This window comes from Equus caballus, chromosome 27, assembly GCF_041296265.1.
Source record: "Equus caballus isolate H_3958 breed thoroughbred chromosome 27, TB-T2T, whole genome shotgun sequence".
Lineage (NCBI taxonomy): Eukaryota > Metazoa > Chordata > Mammalia > Perissodactyla > Equidae > Equus > Equus caballus.
This window is the reverse complement of record NC_091710.1, coordinates 34536754-34552876: the sequence shown is the minus strand read 5'-3', so window position 1 is coordinate 34552876 and position 16123 is coordinate 34536754. Positions and strand designations below refer to the sequence as shown.

General features: G+C 37.1%; 1 protein-coding gene across 5 annotated transcripts in view; it reads left to right on the top strand.

Annotated features, from left to right (window-relative positions):
• The window catches only part of DLC1 (DLC1 Rho GTPase activating protein), a 479693-nt gene that overhangs the window by 184082 nt on the left and 279488 nt on the right, over nucleotides 1-16123 (top strand). For all 5 annotated transcript variants that reach the window (XM_070253247.1, XM_070253246.1, XM_070253245.1 and 2 more), the window contains exons 3-4: nucleotides 3266-3415; nucleotides 9822-9962. In XM_070253247.1, coding sequence (XP_070109348.1) covers nucleotides 3266-3415; nucleotides 9822-9962 — 291 coding nt within the window. The remainder of the gene's footprint in view (nucleotides 1-3265; nucleotides 3416-9821; nucleotides 9963-16123) is intronic.

The following is a 16123-nucleotide window of genomic DNA, read 5'->3' as shown; positions in this document are numbered from 1 at the left end:
TTGATATAAAGTATGGTGAGGTTCCAAAAGCATTTGATTGTCAATACATTGTGAGAACTCTAAAGGTTCAAAAAACATAGCAAATCTTTCATTTACTTGCTTCCTGCCAGTGGCCCCATCGCACATAGAATAAAATTGACGTTTTTACAGTGCCCTTCGTAACAAAATACAATTTGGCTCCTATTTCTATTCAACCTCATTTTGGTCCTAGTACTCATTCACTCTCCATTTCAGTGCCTCCCCTCACTGCTTCCCTAACTTTTCTGATGCTCTTACTTACCGAACTCATTCTCACCTCCACATCCTTGTATCACTCTTCACTCTGCGTGGAAGGCTTTTCCTAGTTCTCTCTCCTCTTCCTCCTCCTCCTTCTTTTTCTTTCTTCTTCCTTCCTTCCTTGCTTTCTTTCTTGCTTTCTTTTTCTCTCGATCTCTCTTTCTCTCAATCTCTCTTTCGCTCTTTCTCTCCCCTACCTCATTCTTTTTCTCCCCATCATGACTTAACTCTCATTTCCACAGAAAGCTCTTCTCTGACCACCCTATGCACAGTGGGACACTGTTCCTGTGGTTTCTATATATCTCATTAACCTATTCATTTTCTTATCACACTTGTTCCTATCTGAAACTATCTTATTTATCAATTTGTTAACTTTTGCTGCCTGTCTTCTTGTGGTTGACTATAATATTCAGAAAAGCAGGGGTTTTATATCTCTTATTCACTAATTAATATTTTTTCCCTTTATTAGTGCTTGGCCCAGAACAGCCGGAACTGCAGGAATGAAGGAAGGAAAGATGGGAAGGGAGAGAATTTAGCATCTTGGCTTAATTTAAGGGGTTTAAGTTACTGAAATACTGAGAGCTTCATTAATAGGCAGCTTCACTTTTTAAGAGGTTCCTCTTCCTGGACGACAATGACAGCATGAAATGAAAGCTCCACTGTAGAAGTCAACCTAGCCAAAATCTGCAAATACACAGCTTTGTTTTCCGGCATGAGCTATTCACTGGAGTTTAGCCATGGATGTATGAAAGGTTAGAACTTTGTGAAACATTAATACCTGGGTTTTAAAGACAAGGACAATAATATTTATCCAAAACATCTGATTTATAGTCAACTCTATTTTGTGAAGTTTATGAATGTATAACATATGATACTGGTCTGAGTACTTGACACTTCAGGCTGAACGTAATAGATGGTAAATAAGGAAGCATCCATGAAGGAAAAGGAAAAGCAATAAGCTTGTTTCTCTAAAGGAATATTGTAGACCAAAGCTATGTGATTTTATTCCTTTTGGCAGATCATTTGGAATAACTTGATGCTCAGCCCATGGATTTGAAAATGTTTTTAAAGCACAATCTCAACATCCAGTTAATTCAAAGACAAATTGTTTCTGAGACTACTGGTGATAGGTCTAGGATAGCTGCAGGATATTATGCTTTATCCAACATTAACTCAGTAGCTGGAAAAATATCAAGATATATTTTCTAAAGCTCTGGGAGGTGTTATTTCACTGGCTCCTATTGATTTCATTATTACTACTCCTGAAAAGGCATTCGTGCGCAGGGTACAACTTGACTCCATGTCTGCCAGGTAGAAAAATGTAATCTTTGTGCTTGAGGATGTATAACTGGGAAATTAAAGACAATCACACAAAGAGATATGTGGATATAGAGATGCAAAGAACATTATCTTGCCAAACACAACTTTGGAGAAGGAAATTACATAAGCAGGTACATTGGAGGCGTAATTAAGGGGACCCTGAGTCTTCTATTCAGTCAGATTTTTCCATTTTCTGGAATATTTAGAAGAGAATTAAGTTGAATAATCTCCAGTATTTCTGGGACTCTCATGTAAGGTCTAAGCAGGATTTAACTATGAATAACGCTCTTTTGAAGGTAACGAATTTCTGTAGCATTGAGGAAAAGGGTGTGAGGTAAGGTTCAGGTCTTTTGATGACTCTCTGACCAACTGAATCTAATAAACCAATTATTTGACATATGAAAGATAACTCTAACTGTTTGAGGTAAGGAGACCCATGTAGAATTAGATGAATCCACAAAATTACCCCACTCCCTATTCTTTGGAGGTCCCTCCTAATGGTGGCTAGAGCATTCAGAGGGATTAAAAGAACAAAGCCAAAAACAAAATTAAAGACCTGATTCAGGCAGTTACTCATCCGTGCTGTTACTACTACCATCACCTAAGCAAAGCCCTCAACTTGCTCCCTTGTTCTCACACCCCTCAGGCTTCTGTCATGCTATATTTTCCCTTCGAGGTCACCATGGGTGGTCCTTTCAAACCTGATTTCTCCCAGGCAAATATCTCAACTAGATGAGAAGATGCCAACATGAGTTGCAAATGATGATTTGCCTCAAAAAGGCTGGCCCCAAGTCTATTACATTCCTCAATAGATTTTGCTTCTGATGAAACTTACCGCGTTTCCAAGGTTTTCTTTTTTTTTTCACCCAACACCTTACCCAACCTTCGTACCTTGTACAACACAGGGAATTTCGAAGATTTGAACACATTAGAATAGTAAATAGTCATGCCCAAATAACTCTATTTGGTCAATGAGAAGCTTTATCTATTCCTATAAGCAAAAATCTTTCCATAAATATGTGTCTATATTACAGTGAATTCAGAATAAGTAACCATGAATCATATGGTTGTGGGGGCTGTTTTCAAAAATGTGTGAAAGAAAAAGAAGCTTGAAAATATTGGCAATGACAGAAGTTGAAGCAGCAGTAGGTAAATGGCCCCATGTTAAAAAAAAAAAAAAAAAACTGCCCCCTGCACAAGCTGAAAACCTGCCTTGTTTGATTCTTTTCCCATTGTTTTGCTACACTCAGAAATATTCTTCCTCAAATATTCTTTTGCATTCATCCTTAAATATCTAACCATAATTATTAGTTTGTTATAGTTGATTTGTACCATGACAAAAGAAGAGTAAACATATAACTTTTCCCAAAAATAATTCATTGGAAAGTAGTAATTATGTACCAGTACTCATTGATGTTACACTTCTTTTTCATGCACTTTGCTCCAGAAGATATATATTTAATATTCATGTAAAATGCTTTCTTGGCAGTGGGTCAGCATCTTTCCAATGAAGAGCCCATTGATGACACAGAATAGAACTTCCGTTCTCCCTTAAGTAGAAGACTGCCTATTATTCAGTGTCCTTTTTGTCACATTGAAGAACAGGGAACTTTTTATTCTTTCTAAGAATGGCCTTTCAGATTCAATAACAACATGTTCTGTTCCTCAGGAAATAAGAGAAGATCGAGATAGGGCGCGGCTAGACTCCATGGTGCTGCTAATTATGAAACTGGACCAACTTGACCAAGACATTGAGAATGCTCTCAGCACCAGCTCCTCTCCGTCCAGCACACCAACGAACCTGCGGCGGCACGTGCCTGTGAGCTTTCCACTTTCCACCTCTTTGCCCATGAGCATGATATCTCTACTTCATAGAGTCCCTCTTACGAATGAAACATCCTTCATGGCAGCATCCACCCATATGTGACCCTGATAGTGTTCTGTAAAGAAGACACAAAGAATTCTATGCTTCATGCAGAGTCCATTAGAGAAGTGTGGGATTCAAAAGAAAATGGTTATTATTAGTTAGAAAAGACAGTCAGCTTGGGAAATTACGGTTCCTAGTGATCAAATCCTCTTCATTTCAGCTATTTCCCTAATTTTCAGTTTTTTCTGATATGCTATAAATGCCATCAGCAAGGCTATGTCTATCTTGTTTAGTATTTTATTTCCAGTGCCCCACAAGTTTACATTGGGTATAGAAGATAAGAAATATGTGCTGTGTGGATGGATGGATGCGTGGATGGATGGATGGATAGATGGATGGTTGGGTAGGTGGATGGGTGGATGGATGGATGGATGCTGGTTGAACTAACACAGCATACTGCAGGAAAGAATTTAGATGAGAGTAACTTGAAAACACTCTAAAATTCTCTCAGTGAAATACGATGAATAGGACAGAGGTGAGAATTTTATTCTACTGTGAACTAATGTATTCTACTGTGCACTAATTTCATATAAGACAGACACTCCTCTGAGATTTTGACACTCAAAATAAAATTTGGAAGACACAGATTCCAGGACTGGCTATACACTTTATGTATCTATATTAGCTTCATATTAAATGACTTAGTTTGTACAGATCTACCAAATGTGATGGTAGAGTTTACTTATGATTAATCTACGAATCCCTTTTCAATTACTCTATTACATTTGTTGTGCAAAAATCAACACATTAAGTCAAGAAATTGTGTTACCTAAGATCAAAGGGGTGGAAAATCCTGTGTATAAATTTGAACACCCACCAAAATAGAGCTATTCTGTCTCAAAATTCTTTAATTAGTACAGTTCTATCATTTATTCTGAAGTTTTTCAAGGCTCATTCTAACTGTGGGGCAGAATATTTCAAAGTAAATAATTCAAAGTAAATAATTTTAAACAATTAAAATAATGGCTAACTTCAGTATATACTAGGTACTATTCTAAGTCCTTTACATATGTTATCACTTTAATTCCTCACAGTGTTTTTTAGATGAGTAAACCGCGTAGAGAAGTTAGTAATTGTGTGTGCCCGATCTGGGATACAAACCCACCAGCCTTGCTGCAGAGCCATATCATTTAACCACTACATCATACCGCCTTCTCTAGCTGACTCTAATCCCATTGTAGTTTGATAGCTTGGGCAAAAAAAAAATTTTGTAATTAAAAATGGGAGAAATGGGTCAACTAGTTTTGGGTTTTTTTTTAGTTTAAATAAGTTGAGTAAATTTTTTTAATGAATAAATATGAAATTAAATACTTCGACTTAGAAAACCAGTAGAAATGACATTTTTGTTTTTGTTTGTAACCTGAATAATTTTTTCTTAGCCTTCGGAATTCATCCCAAATGGTTTCTTTACAGAGAAGTCTTCCTTAAATATCCTTCTGTCCTCCTAGCCAGAATCAATTACTCCTTTCCTGGTGCTCCCATAGTGTCTTGCACATACATTAGTAGGAAAAGTATCCAAATGGAAGAAAAGCAATCCAAGCCATACCCTGAAGACCAGCGAGAAGAGATGTTTTCATCTTGTTTCCATATGAAGTGTGCAGAGAAGCTTCATATGCATTTTCATCAACTTTTAAGCCATACTTTTTAATAGGAGATCCTTTGTAATAGTTTTTTTGCCATTAATGCAAACATGGGATATGTTTTCTCATTAAAATTGTCTGTCGTGAATTGTTAATCTCTCCCCTTTTTCTTCTGCATTGAACTTTCCTCAATCTCCATGTATTTAGGAGGAAAACCACAGCCCATATTTCTGCTAAATACAGCTCCATATTGTAGTCTCTGTCTCAGAAAGCAAGACAGCCCTTACCTGCTAGATGTGGTTCTTTGTTGAATGGTAAAGGCAGAACAGAAACAGGAGCTAATGCAGGTAATGATTTCCACATCTGCCTACATCTAATCTTGTGCCTCCACTTAAAGTGTAAACTGGATTTTATATTACACACCCTATCTCATGGAATATCCCCACCATTGCTGAATAATGGTTGATTCTGTAAATAAAGATCTAAATTTTCACTTCACTAGATACTCGGAATAGGCAAAATAATAGAGTGGAAATATTATGTACTTTGGAGTCTCCAGGCCTGGGTTCAAATGCCAGCTCGACAACTAAATACCTGAGAACATAAGAAAATTCTCTAATTTCTCAACTTGAGGTTCATGTACAAAAAGAAACATTATTTCCTACCTCGTGGCTTGTTGGGAGCAGTAAATGGAAGAGCGTATGTAAGACATATTGCACAGATCTGGCACAGCGTACATATGTAGAGTTTGTTAATTCCCTTTTCCTCTCCCATGTACTCATGCCAGGCACTGGGCCCAAGATGAATAAGACATATTCTGCAGCCCTCAAAACTTCTTTTTGGTCTTTCTGTTTTTCTAGGTCATTCCTTGTTCTTTATTTCTGTTCCTTGGTATTTAAAGCTAATTTTAACATTCTCTCATCATCAAAAATTTTTCCACAGGCACTTTCCATTCCTTTTGATAATTGCACCATGGAATAAGGGGATTATAACAGCATGATTATGACCTTGATTGTCCACAAGGAGCACTGTCCCAGATTCAGAGGAGAAACGTCCTCTGCCACACCCTCACACTGCTCTGTGAATTTACGATTTAGTAGGGAGGACAAGACAGACAATGAAACAGGGACCTCAGTTTGAGACGATTTGTGAGAAAATGGTGGAGTGAGTTCTACTATAATAAAGGGTATAAAAAATAATATAGGTTGAAGTCTTTAAGAATGCCTTTAAGATAAAAAAAATATTAAAATAAAGGTAGAGGTAAAGATGTAAGGAGGCTGCCTTGATAGAACTTACAAGTTGGGATCAGACAGATCTGAGTTTTAATGCTAGCCCTGCCACAGAATGTGAATTTGGTCAAGTTACTCACCTTAGCCTTGGCTTCATCATCCATCAGGTGACGATAACAGTACCTTCCTCACAGAGTTGGTGAACACTGGAAGCAGAGATGGCTGTAAAGTATTGTCTTTAAAAGGCAAAAACTCAATAAATGGCAGCTTTTAACACTGTTTACTATTTTGCCTCAGAATTGCTGTATTGTTAGAAAGATACAAAGTTGCCCTGTTGTTTACCTAATCAAATTATAAACAGGAAGGCAAAACTGACACAAAAGATTTCTGATATACATAAAAGTCAAATATAAATGGCTTATAAATTACCTTCTACTTATGACTATGCATTTGATGTTGATTCAATTTGAAATTTTAATGAATCACATTTATCTTACGGTAAAGTGTTGTTTCTCTTTTCCATGCAAAAGAGGAGTAGACGGCCTTGATATGAAATCACTCAGGGCATGAGAAATTTAGTTAGGGTTATATGTTTTACACACACACGCACACACACACTTTTCATATTCATTATCTCTGTATATTTTTTGTACCCTTTCTTTCTATCTCTTTGTCTTTGTGTCCCACTTTTTTCTTTTCTTTTTTTGCAGCTTTATTGAGATATAATTGGCACATAACACTGTATAAGTTTAGGGTATACAATGTGATGATTTGACCCACTTGTATATTAGCAAAATGGTTACCACAATAAGGTTAGTTAACACATCCATCACCTCATATAATTACAGTTTTGTGTGTGTGAGGTGAGAACATTTAATATCTACTCACTTAGCAACTTCAGGTTTATAATTAACAAGTATTGTTAACGATAGTCACCGTACTGAATATTAGATCCCCAGAACTTGTACATCTTATTTTTTCTTTTATCATGCTTTGTGCTTTGGTGTCATATCCAAAATATCGTTGCCAAGACCAATGTCAAGAAACTTTTTCACTGTGTTTTTTCTAGGAGTTTTTACAGTTTCAGATCTTACATTTAAATCTTTAATTCATTTCAAGTTAATTTTTGTGAGTGGTGTAAGATGGGGTCCAATTTCATTCATTTGCATGTGAATATCCAATTTTCTCAATAACAGTTATTGAAAAGACTATTTTTTCATTATTGAGTGTTCTTGGCTTCCTTGTCAAATATTAGCTAACTATATACGCATGTGTTTATCTCTGAACTGTCTATTCTATTCCATTGGTCTATGTGTCTGTTTTTATGCCAGTACCATACCGGTTTGATTACTATACCTTTTTAATAGAATCTGAAGTCAGGAATTGTGATGCCTCCAGCTTTGCTCTTCTTTCTCAAGATTGCTGTGTCTATTCAGGGTCTTTTGTGTTCTCACACAAATTTTAGGATTGTTTTTTCTGTTTCTGTGAAAAATGCCATTAGAATTTTGACAGGGGTGGCACTGAATCTGCAGATCACTTTGGGCAGTATAGACATTTTCACAATTTTAGTTCCTCCAATCCAAGAACATGGGATATCTTTCCATTTTTTTGTGTCTTCTTCAGTTTCTTTTCATCAATGTCTTATAGTTTTCAGTGTACAGATCTTTTACCTCGCTGGTTAAACATTAATATTTGTAAGTCTAGTTATTCTTTCATAAAATAATATTTAATGATCATGTTCTAGGTGCCAAGCACTATTCTAAGATCTGGAGATGTATCAGTGAACAAGACAGGTGAATCTCTGCTCTTGTGATACATAGATTCCAGGTGAGGGAGACAGACAAGGATTAGAGAAAGCGATGAATGAAGGGTGAACGGATGGATAGATAGATAGATAAGATGATGGTTAGATATAATTCATATGTGGTAGATAAACAAGGTAATAGGATTATAAAACAGAGAATGATGCTGTGGAGGTTGAAAGGAAGAAACTACTTTAGCTTGAAATGTTAAAGGATGATTCTATGAGGTAGTGACATTGAAACTAAGACCTGAGTGACAAGAAAGGGCCAGCAAAGGCAAATACTGCGGCAAAGGACAAGAAAAGACATAGTCCCCACTGTAGAAACCAGCTTAGTGGACTGGAAAGACTGACAAACAGCAAGTTTGGCTGGAACATACTAAGAAACATGAGAATGGTATAGCATCGGGCCAGAGAGTTAGGGTTCAGGGTAGATGCACCATGTGGGCGATGGTAAAGTTGAGATGTAGAAAGAGTAGACATAAAGATACTTAACTCATAATTTTCTCAGGTTAAAACTGTAGAGTGATATTCACCTTTACTCCCTCCCCTCTGCGTTCTCCTCATACCTAACTTTCCCCTGTGCTCTCAGGTCACCATACAACACGAAGGGAGCGTTTGATAAATTGAATGCACAGTCTTTGAAGAGATTACTGAGTAATTGCATTCACTTAGTAGACAAGTCATAGCCACGTTCTGTGTACTAGATATTAAAAAACCATAATGATGGGGCTGGCCCCGTGGCCGAGTGGTCAAGTTCGCGCGCTCTGCTGCAGGCGGCCCAGTGTTTCGTTGGTTCAAATCCTGGGTGCAGACATGGCACTGCTCATCAAACCAAGCTGAGGCAGTGTCCCACATGCCACAACTAGAAGAACCCACAACGAAGAATATGCAACTATGTACTGGGGGGCTTTGGGGAGAAAAAGGAAAAAATAAAATCTTTTAAAAAAAACCCATAATGATATTAATAATAACTATATTTGTAGTAATGGCTAACATTTAATGAAAATTATCAAGTGCCGATTATATGCACTTTGCATATATGCTACTTAATGCTCAGGAAACTCTGTGAGCGCATGCTATTGTTATACCCATTTTCAAATGAAGGAATTGAATTACACATGGCAAAGCATAGTTCCTGCCCTCAGATAACTTATAGTTCATTAGACAGACAGACACTTGAGCTAAATGATTCCAAGCCATTGTGGCAGATGTCACTATGGAAGTCTGATGGGGGCATTTCTGAGTGAGGTGAGGAAAAGAGACAACTGTCTTTCCGCTTGACACCCACAATGACCCTGCCACATGAGGGGTATTAAGTGATTTACTTAAGGTCACACAGTAAGCAAGGGATGTTTATGGGCTTCCACCTCCTGACTCACTGCAGTGCCCTAGCTGGCTCCCACTACTGCCACTTCCAATTCCCAATCAGCTGTTAAATTACCAAGGTAGTATATTACTTCATTCTCCAGTATTTGCCTTCTAAAACCAAACCCTCTGAAGAGTATAATTGTTATTACAAAATAATGCAGGACGATGGGTGACATGTCAATGTCAGTTGCCCCTAACTCTCTAGTGGGTCAATGTGTGTTGGGAGAAGGAGGAGGTGGAAAGTGTTGGTGGCAGGGAGAAAAGGCATGTAGAGAGCATGTACACACCTTTCACGTCAATTCCTTTTCTTTTAATAGGATCTGGAGTCAGGATCTGAGAGCGGAGCAGATACCATTTCAGTAAATCAGACTCAGATAAATCTGTCTTCTAACACTGAGTCCACTGACCTGCCATCTTCCACAGCAGTGGCCAATTCTGGAACCAAACCCAAGTCTATGGTAAGTCACAAATGATAATAACAGTCAGTCTCAAGACAAAATGTGGATGATCATCAGGTAAGTGTTGATATCACATCCATTCAATACAGAAGAAATACGCTGAGAATTTTAGTTGCAGTGACTTCATAGTATTTAATTAAGTACAACCCAACATACGCTGTTTGTTTTATAAATGATAACACAAGTACTTCACTAAAACAGGTCGTGGATCCAGAATTATGCAAAATACGGTATTCAATTTTGTTACTAGATACACAGACCTTTAAAGAACCAAGAATGCAAAATCTGAAGATAGCTCTCCCTGCGTTATTGTCCTGACCACACAGCTTACTGGTTAGAAAATTGCCTCTCAAAGCTTCAATCGACCAGCCAATCGATAGATAGAGAAATGGAGATACAGATATATAAAAATCACACACACCACAAATTTTATGTGGGTCTAAAATGACATAGCACATGTAAAGTGCTTAGTGAAATGCTTGCCACAAAATAAATATTGAACAAATGTAAGCTACTGTCATTATGATGATGATGCTTCAGTGATTGTATGATGCTACCAAAGCAAATAAAAAAGAATTACCGGATATAATACTATAGCGTGGTGAATTGTAAATAAAAGCCATTTTCCTTTAAGTAAAAAGTTGAACTGCAGCAGGAAAGCAGTATTTGACTCTAAAAGGTAACATTTATGGAGGAAGTAATTACTACTTCAAATATCTGAAGTCCCAGCCGCTCCAAAATAACCTTTCCTAGTTTAGTGAAAATCATAGTGCCGTATTATTTTTTTAAATGCCCATGTTAGCTTAACACAGAGAAACAAGTTTGGATTGCTTGTTTGCCTGCCTTGAAAATAAAAGACAAGCCTGAAATGAGACTCAAAAGGGAATACTCCGAATTTAAAACGTAGTAGATATATTCAATTTCAGGAACATCTAGAGCATTCTTTTTTATGGAATAAATATTTATTGAACATATACTATATGGCATGCATTAGGCTGGATGAAAAAGTCTCAGAGAGCAATAAAACATATTCTCTGTCTTTAAACAGCTCGCAGTCTAGCACAAGAAGGTAAGCACAGAAACAGTGAAACGCAATGACCTGCTATGTGGTGGTGCTGTATATGTTGGCAATAGAAGGAACCAATGACATCTACACAATGCTATTTGGGGGTAAACTGAAAAGGGCCAGAAATAATGCACAGACTGCAATGAAATGGTGCTCTTCTTTTTCATAATGCATAAAGAAGGTTGAAACACAAAATTAAAATATGAAACCCGGTGATCCCATTTTACTACATTTCTTATTAAGGAAAAGGATAAAAGCCTCTCAACAGATTTAAGTTGAAGGTTTGGGAACCATTGGAACATTGGCCTTTTGAACACTTGGGACAGAGGTGGGGCTGACAAATAAGAAGGAAGCAGAAAGGAAGGTGAATTCCCTTTTTAAAGGTATTTATGCCTAAATTCACTTTTTAAGGTACCTGCCATTATGCTGAAGAGCAGTTCTTTTCACTGTGATATTCATTTCATGTTCATCTTTTACTTCAGAATAATTGCCCTTGGGATCCACTATTTCTTCCTTGTAACATACATATTTTAGTGTGTGGCCACCTTATAATTCGTAACAAGTCATACAACTCTGTGTTCAGTTTCTTAGACTTTCTTCAATACTCCCATGTTTATAAATATGGTCAACATATTTCTGTTGAGATATGTACATATATTTTATGGTAGCTGTCTTCAGTAAAGTTTTAGAATCAAAAACAAAACCATCAGTTTTTCTAGGACTTTAACTCTCAGCGTAGTTTGTGATGGGTACTTTATCAATTTTTTCATGTTTTGCCATATCAATTGACCACACTATTCACCCCAAAGCAAAATTAAGAAATACTTAAAATCAATTATTAAACAGAAACATTGTTTCATGCACCACAAATCAGCTATTTACTGAAAAGTTGTCAAATTTGAATAAAATTGGATATGAATATGTGTCTAGCTGTTGAAGTGTGACTTGTTACCTGAGCACAAAACCACAGCCTCGTAGTGATGCCGAGACTCATTAGTGATTAATGAGAATCATTATGAAATTGACAGCCTCCAAACACAATATTCCTCTTCAAGACAATCAAAAACTGCTTAACACATCTTGAGCGATATCACAGGTAGGGTTAGACAATTGGACATGCAACTCTGTCCAGCTACTGAACTATAATTTAATAAAATTCTCCAGCCAGCCATGAGAAAAAAGTACCCGGACAAAAACACTCCACTGTCAAAGGCAACTAACTTTCAGGAAATATCTTAAAGTAAATGGCCTATAATAAAAGTAGCTTGAAAACCAGCCTTTGTTTTGGGAGGAAGTGTTGTTTGAATTTGCGTGTGTACATTTTTGGTTGTTATTGGTGGTGTTATCCTTTTGAATGCTTCCTTTTAACTACAGTTTGAAAATAATTCTTGGGCCATGAATCAGTTTTACGTTTTTAGTTGTTTTTGGGTTAGAATATTAGAAAGAAGAATTTTACCTATTTTATGAGAGATTAAACAGATACTTTTCCCCTCGATTTGGAGCTTAGGGACTAGAAGATGTGTCATTGCAGTCTGGCTACTTTGGGAAAAGACAAAAACTCTATTATCCTACCCTGCTGTTCTTTTCATCATGAACTAAAATTTCCATTTTCACATTAAATAGAAATGTTAAATTATAAGAACACCTACTTCTAGCATCCACCTAAATTGAACTAACCTTCCGCTCCATAATGTCACATTTTTACAGACTGCTTACTTTCATTTCAGAATTATTTAATGTTACGTTTGATTTGCTGCTGTGAAGTCTATTTATAATGGTGACTAACTACCACAAATATTTGGCTTTCGTTTTGTGTGTAAGGTCTCTGGGTTTCTAAGTGCCTATTTTTCAATAAGATTTCTTCTTTTATATTTATTATTAGAATGGGACCAATGAGTAATCTTCAGATTTTTCATGAATGCTATGTATATATCACGCTGAAAATTGAGGATTAAAATAGATTTCTGAGATGTATTTCACACAAAAATGAAAAAGTTACAGCGTAGGATATCCACTACCAAAAAACACATGAGAAGAAAAGAGGTCTAGTGCTTCATGTCAAAAAGCTCCTCCATTTCTCTCCTAAATTCTTTGTTTCGTACATTTGAGGCAATCTCCCAATGCCTTTCATACCAGACGGTTCTGCAAACAACCCATGAGTGGTTACGTCATTTTATACGAAGTGCTGAGATTCACTGCAGAGTGATACACAGACCTTCCTCCCGCCATGGTATTCAGTGCCCTAGCTGTTCCCGCATTAATTAATATACGACAGTTACATGAAAGATTTGACAGCTGGGCACTAAAACCTCGGAGGCTTTGTCATTGTTGTTTTTCCTAAAGATACTGATAAGTGGAGGTGTTCATTAAATCACTATTAATCATACATTTACGAAGAAAGAGACCAAGCGCTAGACCAGGAAAACAGCAAGTTTTATTTGTAAAATAAGTAACTGGAGGAGCTGGGAGGGTCTAGCATTCTGCTGTGCAGAATAACCGAGAGCGTTGTTAAAAGCAATGCAAGGATATGTTTTTAATTTAGTCTAAATGCCCCTCCCCACCCCCAGAAACTCCTTTAGTAGCCCTGTGATAAAGAAATTCTAATAACAGTGATGAGACCCTCAATGGTCTGGGCATGTTCCAACCACAGCTAGACAGACCAGCTCTGAGTGTGTCCTAAACTATCTAAAGGAATGTCGGAATATATTGGCATTCATATCAGAATGTACTGAATACTAGAATTACAAAATAATCCTTTTATTGAAGACATCAAAAACAGCAGAAATTATTAACCTTCATTATTGTGATTGCTACAGAGTGAAAAAAAGACAGCTGTATCTTATTCCAGCTCAAGATGGCAACAGTAGCTCTAATTTCACAGATTAGATACACCCCTGATCTTTTCATTATTCCACCAAAATAGCAATGACATGGATGAGGAGGGAAACAGCAGCTCCTGGAGGGGTGGGAGCTGAGGGCAGGCAGAATGCCGCCCAGCCAGGGACCACCAACTCCTTTTAAGAATGGTTCAGGTTAAATCCTGCCTAAAGTTTGCTAGACAGTGACCAAAATAAAGCTTCAACAGTATGTCCTGACTACAAGTTCATGATCATTTCTACATGACTTTAAAAAAGAAAAGACTCCATGGGGCCATCCCAGTGGTGTAGTGGTTAAGTTCACACACTCCACTCGGCGGCCCAGGGTTCACAGGTTCGGATCCTGAGCACGGACTTATGCACCACTCAGCAAGCCGTGCTGAGATGGCATCCCACATACAAAATAGAGGAAGATTGGCATAGATGTTAGCTCAGCAAGTCTTGCTCAAGCAAAAAAAAGGAAGATTAGCAACAGGTGTTAGCTCAGGGCCAATCTTCCTCATCAAAAAGAAAAGACAAGACTTCAATGCCACAGTCAACCAGATATTTGAACTGCTTTTACTGACAATTCCAAAAATTGCACGATCAGTCTAACCTATTGTTGAAGAAAAAAATCGCTCCATGTGACTCCCCAAACATAATTGTTTATGCTATAGTCAACTCAGTGAGGCACTCACATGCACTCTATTATTTTTCTCCCCTCTGGCATCACAGAATCAAATACTAACTTTCCGGTCTGACATTCACTCATCAATAGCGACATCCTCCTTAAAAAGCATAAATGTTTTGAGGTCAGAGGAAAAGGAGGTGATGACACTGTATATGAGTTTGGACATTGTTATTTTTAACAAATGTTATTAAAGTTTGTCACTTAAAAACAGAATCTTATTTTCCCTTTTTTCACCCAATGAGAAATGGTGTAATTTACATTGTTCTTGAAATTTTCCATCTGTCTTTTGGCTACTCTGTATGTAAGAAGTATAACTTGCCATTCAAAATATTTTTATGAATCTATATGTAAACATGGTAAAAGCAGAGATTACAGGAATGTGAACTTTAGGAAAGATTCCAAAGTTTTACCGGGGTTGTAATGATGGAGAAAAGTATTTTCTGCCCATGTAATAATAACATCAAAAATTAAAAAAAAAAATAAACAACAAGCATTTATGGAGTGCACACTATGCGGCAGAGACTATATTATGGACCTGTAAGGCATAGTTCATCAAATCCTCACATTAGCCTTGAGGTAGATGGTGTTATTACCTAGCGTTCACAGACGAGAAAACTGGGACTTCCAATGGCTAATGTGAGTTGCCTATGGTCTCTAGTAAGAGATGGGTCCCGGAGGGCACCCGGATCTTCCACAGTCCTACACACTGCCTCCTACGGAGATCCACATCCTAACTTCCTGTCTTCAAAACCAATATAAATTGGCTTGAGATGTTACTATATCAGAAACGAAATGTCATTAATGTCTGAATTCTCCAAGGGCACAAGAACACCTTCATTGAACAACAAGGAACAGCAGTGACTCATCCGAGAGCGGCACAGGTTATATCGTTCTAACATCACTTTCTAAATCATCCATCTACCGCAGATTTTCTATATGTGTTTACATGCGTATATGTGTGTGTGTACATATATACATATACACCAGATTATATATACATATATTTGTGTGCATGTGTCTATATATGTATATATCCATCCCCTGATGTTATTTTCCAAAAGCCTGTGTTGAATAATTCTTAACTATATGGTTAAATTTTTGATGAAACCAAATTAGTAATTATGAAGTTCTCATATAGTCATATAATTATTATTCAGCATAAATTTTAATGATATATTTATTAATTTTATATAAGACTATTACTCAGGATAAACACGGAAACCACCAATGCAGATTTATTCACTGTTCCTGGGTATAGACTGTGTGGTGGCGTCTGTTCCTAGGGATGGACCTAGGTGGTGTCTGTATCTGGGGTAGGAGATCTGAAGTTTGGGAAGATCTGAGAAAGGGTTTCAAAAGAGAAAAGCTCATAAAGTGAGAAGAACAGAGGTTAATGGGCACCTTTTATAACCAATAACCGACTTGTTAATTGTTACTTCTGTAAAAGAAGGACTTCCATGTAAGGCTGCTTAAAAATAAAAATTATAAAGCCCATAAACATTGTTTTGATAGAGAGTTATTTATTAAAGATGTCAGGGGCAGTCTGATT